An 11,447-nucleotide genomic window follows, 5' to 3' on the forward strand; every position below is an offset into this window, starting at 1 on the left:
TTAAAAGTTCTTTACTTGTAAATGAGAATCTTAAATATTTATTCTTATTTGTGTATTTTTAAGCAAGTGCCCCTTAAGCAATTTTTTATGGCTCCAGCTAACAAATAATAAAGAATGGACTGCACCCTACATCCGAAGTTGCGTGCCAAAATTACTTAATTTCCATCTTGGAAGGGTCAGTCTCGATTACTGAAATTCCATGCCTTGTTCGATTGTAGGCGTGCAGCAGCATTCATAGGCTTTCCAATATTTCTTGAATTTATAGTTTTCGTATTTTGATGGGATATGTTTTCTACATGTAACTATTCCGTTGTTTATAAGGACAACGAAGAGTACACAGGAAAAACTACTGGTTTTTCCTTCTTGTGCGTGTCCAACGAGGGAGAGGTGGTGCATGCACCAGTATGCACTGGAAAAGAAAAAAAAAAAACAAAACAAAAGAAAGCTCGTTTTTCCTTCTTGTGGGTGTGCAACGAGGGAGAGCTGCGTGTATTAAAGGTGATGCATGCGCCAGATACGCACTGAGAAAAGAGAAAGGGGAAATCGCATTATTTTGGGTATTTGTCCACAAAATGTTTTTCTAAGAATTTTTAACTTTTTTTCACTATATTTTTTAATCCCTCCAAGTGGGCTCTAATTTTGAACAATTTTTTTTTTTTTTTTTTTTTTTTTTTTTTTTTGTGGATAACAGAGTGTGCACCTAACCGATTAATTGTGTGGGGGCACCCTCGTGTCCTTTGTCAAAGGATGAGTGATTCATTTCACCTTCCTCCTAAACTTTTTAGGAGTTTAATAGTAAAACACAGAGACATGACAATGACTATTCCAAGGATAATGCTAATAGTAATTAGAAATGACTGTCAGTGAAACACTTGAAATTGTAGAAATTAGATATTTGCAACTTGTAAAAGAAGGAGAACCGATGAAAGGATGAGGATGTGGTGTTTTTGTGGAGGGGACCACCGTTGTCTTCTCACGCGCCAAACCAACCCAAACACGAACACTGGCGTCATAATATCGACAAGAATGGGGACAAACGAGTCCACCTCTTGACAGCAATCGGCAAGAGATCCACCGTAAAAGGGCATTTGGCAGTTTGTTGGAAATTCTCAAGCACTGTTTGGGGAAACGGAAGGCTGGGGAGTAGCAGTTTCCACACTTGTCTAGAAATCCTTTCAACGAAAAGCCACCACCGACGATTCCCCTCCAAAAAAGGGAAAGGAAAAAAGAAAAGAAAGCATAGGAAAGTCGATGATGCGTTTGAGAGAAAACAAGTCAAGTAAGTTAAGAAGTTGTTTTTACCTTGGCCTTGAGAACATGGTTAGTTACCCGACCCCATTCACTTTTATGGATAACGAAGTGTGCACCTAACCATTCCGGCTCGTGGCAGAGGCACAATAATTCTCTTACACCAGTCCTACATAACCTCTTTATGTGTATATTAATGCCTCATAATCTTATTTATTACTCTATGCTCCTCAAAAGTTAAAGGTTACATTTCTGACTTAGTCAGGTCAGGCCACCTACTCTGTGATCTTTCTGAAATTTTGAAACGCATAGACCTGATATGCCCAATACCCGTCGAGTACTCTACTCTACACTCATAGTTAATTTTGAAATGCAATTCGGCAGTGTGCTGAACCGGTCAACTATTCGATCGCGTTTCGTGTGGGATAATCGACTAAAGGCATCTTACCAGCTTCGTGCCCACCTTCGTGCTTTATGGACTTTTCTTCGCGACGGCTTCCACGGGTCAATAACTAGACTTTCTTAGGTCTATACATATATGTGCGCGAAAGCGAAAACATAAACAAAGAGAGAGAGAGAGCGAGGGAAAGCAAAAACAAGATATAGAGAGAAAGAAAGAAAGAGAGAGAGAATGGCCCAAGAATGGAAACAGTCTGGCTATTCTACTGGAGTGCCGGTGGGTTCCGGCTCTGCTCCCATGTACGTACAAGCTCAGTATCCGGCGGTGCCGCAGCCTCCCGGCCACCAGCTGCCGCCAGGGCCCTGGACTACTGGCCTCTGTGATTGCTTTGACGATTGCGAAAATTGTGAGTCACATGACCTCCCTCCTTCTCTGCCTCTGTCTCTCTTTCTCTCTCTCTCCCTCCTCTCTCTAACAGTTGGCCTTGATCAGGTTGCGTCACCTGTTGGTGCCCTTGCATCACCTTTGGCAGAATCGCTGAGATTGTGGATCGTGGATCTACCTGTGAGCTCTCTCTCTCAGAGTATTATAGATGCGAATGTCTGGGAGGAGTTCAATTTGATGATAAAATTGTGATGTGCGTTCACTAATTGTGTTGTGTGCGCAGCTTGCGGAGTGAGCAGTTCACTGTATTTCTTGATATCGTACCTGACGGGGTGCGCCTGCTTGCTGTCCTGCTCCTACCGCAGCAGGCTCAGGTCTCAATACGGGCTGCACGAGAAACCCTGCAATGACTGCTGTGTTCACTTCTGGTGTGAAGCCTGTGCTCTCTGCCAGGAGTACAGAGAGCTCAAGAACCGCGGATTCGACATGCCCCTCGGTATGTATTCTCTTTCTCTCTCTTTGTGAAAGCTTTTGCAATCTTAGCTTCAACTTCTTAATCACTTGCAGTTGCAATTCTTATCCTTCAAACATGTCATCAAATGAAATTAAATAAAAGGTGAAGTCAGAATTTTTTTGGTCAAATTAAAGTTATTAAATTTTGACAAGAACCTGAAATATCATTTTTCAAAACCTTTTACATCAAAACAAGTAAATTTTTTAAAATTTACATATAAATTTAAAAAAAAAAATTGATGGGGACCAGGGCACCTGCAGCTCAAGTTTATCCTTTATTTTAAAAAGCAAGGGGAGAAATTAGTATTTATGACATTGGAACACTGAAGATAGTAAAACCATAGTTTTTGCGTTTGAGAACACTGTAAGAATGTATGTTTTATGCAGCTACCCAAAATATTAAGCAAAATTATGAATCATTTACACAAGTATTATATGAGTTATTCTCAATATTTGTAGTAAATTCATGAAACCAAAAGTCTTCTCACATGGTTCAAAAATTAATAGTTGACAACCATGTGATGTGTGGGATGGTACAAGCCTCACATCACCACGATCGCTTGTAGAAGCGTGAAGCAGTTGGTCTCCCATAGCTTCCACTTAGCTCTGCGGTGCGGCCCACTTTGGTCTCCCATGGCTACGGGCAAACTTGCCGCCGTTTTGGATAAAATAACCAAGGGGCATATCCACAACAACAGAAAATAAATGAAATGATCGAGAACTTTGTATCTCATTCGCTTAAGAAAAACAATTTCAATAACTTTTCCGGATAATCTTAAATATCTTATCTATATTTCCTATATTTTCCTGAACATGCATGCTTTTCTCTCTCATAGAAACAAGTCTCTTTCGCCCATTGGTCGTTTTATATAACCTTTTGAAAACGGAAAAGACACAAAATGGTGCCTAACATCAAATAGGCCCTCAAGTTTTGCAGCTAATTGACTCAGAAAAAGAAGAACATTCCAAAGCATTTTTTTTTAGAGGTTAAGAGCATACGGATTCAAGCATGTGCAGTCATATGCATGGATTACTTCATCTTTTTTTAATTCTTTTTGGCTGTATATGTGAAGGTTGGCAAGGAAATCTTGAGAAACAAGCTCAGGCAACTACAACACCTCCAAGCATGAGCAGTGGCATGAGTCGTTAGGACGTCACTTGATACATGAAGTGTCCAAGAGTGCAATTGCTTCCCTGGTTCTTCATGCGTATTTGAAACTCCAGTTCCATCTGTTTGTTGTGCATGAATTAATAATGTTTATTGGGTATAAGAACAATAATGTTGATGTGTCATGTTTGGTTTATTTCGTGGAATTTGTGAAACAGAATATCCTTAATTTGTAAACAGTTCACTTGTTTTTTTTTTTTTCTTTATATATTTTATATACTTATGTGAGATCCTCCCCATAAAGGGCAATGGTATACTAGTTTTGCTGGATGCTAGGCCTCCGTTCACTTTATTAGCATAAAAGATAGAATCTACAACAACAAAAATTAAGAAAAGAAAGAATCAAAACTACAGTAAATAAGCCAAACGAGAAAGCCACCTCAGTGGCAGGAGCATCTTTAGCAATCCTAATCTTTATAACCAATAACCTGGGAATCCAAGCAAACCTAGTTGGGATTTCCTTCCCACAAGCCTCCAATTGTTCTTTCAGGCATCGCAACCACCCTGTTTGGTTTGAAACCGGAAAAAAGCACGCTGAAGCAACACGGAAATTCTTCCCCAAACTTCCAAAGTGTCATTTTCAAGCTGATGCAATTGAGGAAACCAATCTTTATACCAATATTGCACCACATCAGAGGTTATGAAAATCTCCATCCAAGGGCATGAGTCAAGAGTTTTTCATCGCAAGGGCCGAACTATAGTTTTTCATATATGAAGACACACTCATATATACACAGTTGAAGAAGTTAATGTGAAAATAAAGAAATATTGAGAGAATTTTTTTTTCAGGAGCAGCACTCATTCATAGACTTTCATATCTAAAGGTGCACTCATATATATATATATATATAACAGTCAAAGATGTTAATGTGAAAATAAAGAAACATCCAGAGACTAGTGTAGGCAACTGCCAATACCATCGTATATGTAACTTCCCCACTAGCATTGAAACAGCTCAGGCACATTTATATAGATGCCTCACCTTGCCACCAAGCAAGGCCAAGTCCGGTATTTCCAAATGTACCAATTCACCAAGCGTACCATGGAATGGCGCTGAAACTAGGGATGTGAACTGATCGGATATATCCTTAATCATATTTGTTTTTTCGGATATTCACATATTCAGATTCAAATAAATAAAAGTCATATCCGAATCAGAATCCGAATTTCGATTTTACAATCCGAATCTTATTCGAATCTGAATCCGAATTTTGAACTGGATTGCCAGTTTTCAAAACATAATAGCATTAGATACTAGATATTTGTCTAAAAATGAATCTGAATCTGATCAAATGCCATTTATTAAATCCGCATTCAATCCGATTTCTTAATATGATATTAACTTTTTTTCCATATCTGATTTTTTTTTTGATAGAATCGATCAGATATCCGATTCAAATAGGATATATTGACATGGCTAGCTGAAACCTTAGAGACAGAGCTTGCATCATAGCCCCTCCCATACAACAGTTCATTTTAAACTGGACTTTCACGTAAGGCCAAACCTTCTCAACAAAGAAGAGGTGAGAAAAGATAGGGCATCGATTCATCTTCTCTACACAGAAGGCAGATATTTGCCAGAGCCACACCACCACAAACAAAAACCACTGTGTTCTTTGGTCGCTCTTTACTCCACCAAACCCATCTTCGCCAAGGTTTGATCACCGCTTTGTGCCTGCAAATCTCCCGAACAACACATAGGCGGACCTTATCTACATCTGACCCCCTGTGCAGCATCTATATCCTTGTATTCTTCAAGATAAGGTCGTTCAATCCCGAGCCTGTTGAGTAAAATGAACAATAAGTACTGGATCAAGAATGATATGATCCTCAGCGATCACTGTAAATCTGATGCTAAAGCCGAGAAAGGCCCTTTGCTCTGCCGTCATATAAGACTAATTAAAGTGTAGCCGCCCCATCTGTCCTACGAAAAACTCACTTCTCCTTTGCCAATTTCCTACTTCCCCTCAGATGTCATCTTCCTCCATCTCTCTATTATTCCTTTGAAGAACCAAGTCCCATTTTGCACTCCAATAAGTGAAGTGAAGGTAGTTCTTTCTCACAAACACAGCCCAAAGCTTTTCATTGCAAGGAGCTTATGAGAGCCAGTTTACTTAACATACTTATACCAAGTTCCTAGGGCATGGAGAAGCCTATTCCACCTCCTAAAACCGACCGACATCAGTGAATTCAAATTTGAATCAGATGTGCCTTTTTACTATATCCGACTACTTTTCAGATACTTATATATTCTAATTCGAATTCAACCGGATTGATTTTTAAATAGGAAATCTGACTCTGGTCTTAATCTTTTTTTTTTGACATATGAATCCAATATGAATCTGATCTTTTGTACTCGAAATATAAACATGTTCAGTGCCCGAATTTTAAATTCACTCCAAACCCAATTTAGATCCAATTTTAAATCAAAATTTTAAACATATAAATTAGCATTCCAAATCTTAATTAAATTTACCATAAAATCCAAAAGACTAGATATCAAAAACCTTGTCAATGATATAGGATTTTTTTTTTTTTTAAAAAAAAACATATCAATTTCAAACAGATTCTTTATATATATGTGCTACTTATAAAACTCATGGAAGTGCATAAATAAAATACAAATCCCTTCTCCTTTTGCATCCAAGTTGAGACGACAGTGGTAGAGTTAAAATTGTATTATAATATATAGTCTATTGTATAATATTATTATTTGAAATAAATGAAAAATTGAAAATTAGTAGAGAGTTGATAATAACAATAGTCACTACATTAGATAAGACTAAACAACAATAAAAAAAATGACCACAAAAATTCTTCACAAAATTTTGGAATATACTTTCATCATATTGGCACTATATCAAGACATATGATTAAGTATGCATGTGTTGTGTAAGAAATAAAATTTACTTAAATAAACATATTGGGCACAAGCAAATGTAAGTTTTTAATGTTATAAAGAATCAATATGATCATACAAAAGAAATATACCTCTAGCTTATCAATCAGCTTCAATGTACATCAATGTAATTGATGCAACCACTTCAAGCAAAGGTATGGAAAAATCAGAATAATCTAATAAAAAATATAAAAAATCATAAAAATTTATGTTTAATAACTTTGAAATGTGAATACAACTTGTTACCTTTAGTTTGATGCCACAACCAATTGCATGTACCAAAGGTTCAATCGACTTCTATATTAATAAAAAATATCCCCTTCTATAGTGAATGTTGACTCTCAAGAAAGAGTTGATACAAAAATAGCTAAAATATCACATCCCATTTTAAGTAATACATGATATTTAGTTACATTGGCTTCTCTCAATGTCAAAATATCAATAGATTGTTCTTTGGATAAATAGGTTTATCTAAATATAACTTTAAATCTGATTTTGTACAATGACATTGTGAAGGCTCCTCAAGAAAATCTTCTAATGACTGGCTTTGGACTTCTTATGAGAAGAAAACTCGATTGGGAAATAATATTAAATACATCATTATTTTTACCAACATTGACAATATAGTTGGCAGAAGGTGCCTTTGATGCATAAATAGCCTTGTACTCATCATAACAATCACAAAGATAGTTTTTTATTGTAGACATATATTTTTGTTCTTCACCATCATAAAATTGCTTATAATAAAATTCAATTATCTTTATCTTATAATGCGAATTAAAAACCACTGCAGTTGCTCAAATTAGATTGTACATATCACAAATCACAATACTTATGGAATTTTTCCTTCATGTTTTTTGCTATACTTGAAAGACAAACATATGAACTTGAACACATTCTATCAATTTTCATCTTCATTTAACAAAACTTTAGGAAGAAGATGTTGGAAGTTGAATTTTTACAGTAAAAATGACTCCAGCATGAAGGAGCATTTTGCCAAGGGACGCTAACTCCAGCCCCAGCCAAGAACGCCAAAGGCTGCCCAGCCCTTACGCATAGCCAAAGGAAGACTCGGCCAGGACCAGGTAGGAGAACAGGACTTGGTTAACTGATTCCAGAGCGGGACATGTCCAGCAGTGAAGTGGGACACGCCGACAGTGGGAGGACACAAAGGCAGGACACGCCTGGGGTTTCTCCAGACATGGGTCCGGGTTTTGAAGAGCGGGTTGAAACGGTAGTTTTGTAAATTCCGATCAGTAATTTGATAATGCAGGTCAGGTAGCGGATGTTTTTAGTGGATCTGGGACGGGACCCAAATCCAGCCTTTTTGTCGGCCCTTGGCTTGGGTCAGCGTCAAGACCTGTGCCGATTCTAGTGGCCGTCCCGGTTCGACAACTGAGACTCGGTTATCGGATCGGGTCGCAAAGGCGGACAGCTCGGGCGTGCGAGGCCGCCCGTGCCTCCGTCCTCCTCTACTACTTCAAAAGCAGAGGGCGATGGCATTGTTTCTTGCTTTTTGATTATTCTTGTTTTACCAGTTTTGAAAATACTTCAGTATGGTTTTTCGGCGACCATAACACCGGCGAGCTAAATTAAACAGTCAAATCCTGGCTTAATCTCTCATACCTCCAAATTCTCTCAAACCAACGTCGAGAGTGCAAGGCATGGTTCTTCTTCCATTTCCCTTCAACTGACGAACAGAAACAGGCTTCTCCAGTGTACGACCCCTACGATACAGGGGTAAGTGTCTCTCTGGTTCTGAGAACTTGTCGGCGACGGATAAACATCGACCCCAAGCTCGTTGGTTTTTGTTAACAGTAGAGACAAAGCTTCCTCCTTCTAGCACACTGTTTCATTGGATTTCAAGAGCTTCCTCCGTCTAGCACACTGTTTTATTGGATTTCAAGAGCTTCCTCCGTCTAGCACACTGTTTTATTGGATTTCCTCCTTCTAGCACACTGTTTCATTGGATTTCAAGCATTTCTATTGTGAAATCTCTACCCAAACCTCCACATTCCCTCTGCCTGAGTCGCACACAATCCCCCTTCATTCACCTCCAGCCACCCACTCCGTTCTACCTCTCTACCCCTATGCTAGACATCTGTGTTCCCCTCCAAATGAAGGAGAACCGACAATAGGATCCGATTCAACAGCTCCTCGCGCCCCTTTCAAAGTGTGATCCTCGGGCAGTGGCAGTGCTTGGACCACCCCTCGGCAGCCATCGGCAGGACCAGCTGCTCCAACTTGGTATTAGACCCACACTCTGCATCGGCAGCGACTCCATGAGGTCTGTTGCGTTACAACAACATTGAGAAGCAGAAAAACAGAGGAAGCCGACAAAGAGCTGTGTGGGAAACCATTGGTGCTGTTTCTCTAGGAGTTTGCATTCATTGAGCCAAAGGTCTCTGGAATCGTCTACGCCTTAAGGATCTTCGAGCCATTTTTAAAGATTTTTGAGATTATCGTTGCAAAGAAACGGATTTTTGAAGCCCAGCTATTTCTTAGGCGAGTGTCGTCTCTAACTCTTCTCTTCAAGACGAACTCCAATCGATTTGGGGGCTATCCTGTTGTTTTTCACTCACTGATCAATCCTGCAAGTTTGATTCATGGACGGTGAGTGCTCCTACCCAATCATCCCCATCTTTTCAGTGATACCCGAGTGTTTCTGGCACAAAATCATTGTTGAATTGGTGCCAAATCATGTGGCAATCCTATTGGAAGATGGATGATGAAATTCCGAACAAATCAAGGAGTAGAACGCCAGATTTGGTTTAGAAACGAGGTTTGAATCATCTTTATAAGGTTGGGGGACAAATTTCTACACTTTCCAATGGCAGAAACAAAATTTCGAGGAAATCAAAATTTTCAGCAAAATATTTCGCCGGGATTCCAATGGAGTTCGTCGGTCATAGATGAGTCCTGTGTATCAGTGTAAAAAGTAGTAGCGCGTCACCAAGATTTAGGACTCCATATGATTTTAACGCAATAGTGTCCGGCCTTCTCGTCGAATCCTACCACGTGTCGAGCTCCGCAGTGTCCTCATCCGACGTCGAATCCCGCTCCGCACGAGTCACGCGCTTCTCAATGGTTGCGAGGGTGTGTCGACGTCCCCTACCTTTGAAGCACGTGTCCAAACCCGACTCTTCCTGATCTTAACTTTCTCAATCGACGAAAAAACCATAATCTGCCTTGACTTCAAAACGCCGGTGTTGATTACTCCGGCCACCGTTTTGGTCGATCAAAAATCCATCAAAATCGTCTTCATCTTGCCTACCTCCTCACCAAATTGCAGAATTTTTAGAGTTACACTAGGGCGCTACAAATTTTTGAGTACCCACTGTTTTGAGGAGTTCTCTACAACTGAGTTTGAGCTGAGGCTCGATAGAACAACTGGGCTGAGGTGTGATTTCAACCTAGGCACAATTTTTCTAGGAGACGAATCTGCAAACAAGCTTTGTGGCGTTGGATTTTGAAGGGAGTCTATCATTTTTTTCAAGATTTTAGGACCACTCTGAAGGGAGTTAGAAAATTTTCAAGATGCAGAGGTCCATGGAGCTGCTGACCGAGTATCGTACTCACTGCACCAGATCTTTAGCAGGAGGACACGCGTTCGCCAATGCTTTTGGCAATTGCCACACCCCGTTACAACATCTCCTGGGATTCACTCGAGCATCTGGTGACTTCCTCATCACTCCTTAAGCTTGCCTCTTATTGTTTTGTTTAGAATTTAACTATTGTGGTGCTGGGAGCTGAATCGCAGCATAAGGCGAACCTACTAAGGTGCCGCTGAGACTCGTGCAACCACACTTCCAAGGTTGCAGTTGAGTGCCATTGCTGAGGAGAGGCAATTGCTGAATACCAAGGACTGGGCCTTATTCCTTGGCTAACTCACCGGACTAGATCCGACAGGTGAGCTTTCCCCCATCACTCTATATCTGCGAGGGAAATGGTGCAATTCTCTACTATAACCCTTTGTTGGTACCCTTGTTTTGGGCTCCTCCTCTAGCACCGGGACACAGCTCGGTAGCAGGAAGACCTACCTGTGATATTTGGGGCATGGATTGTTGCACAACTAGGTATGTATGGATCTCTAGAGTGAGATGGGAGTGATTTATGTCATGTATCGTTGTGCCATTGTAAGGATTGAAGACTATATCTGCTAAAAACTTTTGAGAGCTTGTAGTGAGGTCTGAGATTGGTACCGATTTCATCTCTTGTGGGCATAGCTAAAGCTGTTTGTTCAGTTGAGGGACCTATATATAAACCAAACCTGAGAGTTAGTCACTTTACCAGTAAGAGGGCAGCACAGCGATAAGTTTCAGTCAGTGTGTCAGAAGTTTCAGTAGGAGAAAGACACTCAGCCGACTATCAGTTACGTTCCTTGGACAGAAGTTTACAGGCTTAGGTTACTGAATGTTAATGAGTCTGCCATAGGAATAGCCCTTCGTGATTAGTAAGAAAATCCTAGCTAACTGAAACCACTTTGTTCTCAGTCTGGCGAATGGTGTTTGACCCTTGGGCTAGTTGCCTAGGCGCTAGGAGTAGCGCATCAATTAAGATTCAGTTTGAATCTGGCTTCGGGCGAGGAACAACCGCTGAGGGGCCAGAAGGGCACGTTGGTAGGTAACTCGGGTTACCTTCGTAGAAATCTCCAACTAGCAAATCAGCCGTTAGCGCTAAACCCGAATGGCGAATGGTGCGAAGGATAAAATGACAGCCTCAATTATAGAGTTTGATCCTCCTCCCTACCATTGTTCAGCACCGATGATAACTACCGGTGTGCATGAAGCGATGGCCTCCTTACATCGCTTAAGAGAAAGACAAGCTGAACATGA

General features: G+C 40.2%; 1 protein-coding gene across 1 annotated transcript; it reads left to right on the top strand.

Moving 5' to 3' along the window:
• The first annotated feature begins 1,786 nt into the window (after positions 1 to 1,786).
• LOC116265152 (protein PLANT CADMIUM RESISTANCE 2-like) lies at positions 1,787 to 3,905 on the top strand. The gene is made up of 4 exons (XM_031645677.2): positions 1,787 to 2,054; positions 2,141 to 2,212; positions 2,316 to 2,528; positions 3,619 to 3,905. The coding sequence occupies exons 1-4, from the start codon at positions 1,880 to 1,882 to the stop codon at positions 3,693 to 3,695; spliced, it is 537 nt and encodes a 178-aa protein (XP_031501537.1). The 5' UTR covers positions 1,787 to 1,879; the 3' UTR covers positions 3,696 to 3,905.
• The last annotated feature ends 7,542 nt before the right edge of the window (positions 3,906 to 11,447 follow it).

This window comes from Nymphaea colorata, chromosome 12 (genome assembly GCF_008831285.2).
Source record: "Nymphaea colorata isolate Beijing-Zhang1983 chromosome 12, ASM883128v2, whole genome shotgun sequence".
Classification (NCBI taxonomy): Eukaryota; Viridiplantae; Streptophyta; class Magnoliopsida; order Nymphaeales; family Nymphaeaceae; genus Nymphaea; species Nymphaea colorata.

What these genes read in the sequence shown, in the direction of transcription:
- LOC116265152 (XM_031645677.2), top strand. Translation starts at nt 1,880, where the DNA reads ATGGCCCAAGAATGGAAACAGTCTGGCTATTCTACTGGAGTGCCGGTG. An exon ending in CTTTGACGATTGCGAAAATT is followed by an intron (nt 2,055 to 2,140) that starts GTGAGTCACATG and finishes GGCCTTGATCAG; the next exon opens with GTTGCGTCACCTGTTGGTGC. An exon ending in TGTGGATCGTGGATCTACCT is followed by an intron (nt 2,213 to 2,315) that starts GTGAGCTCTCTC and finishes TTGTGTGCGCAG; the next exon opens with CTTGCGGAGTGAGCAGTTCA.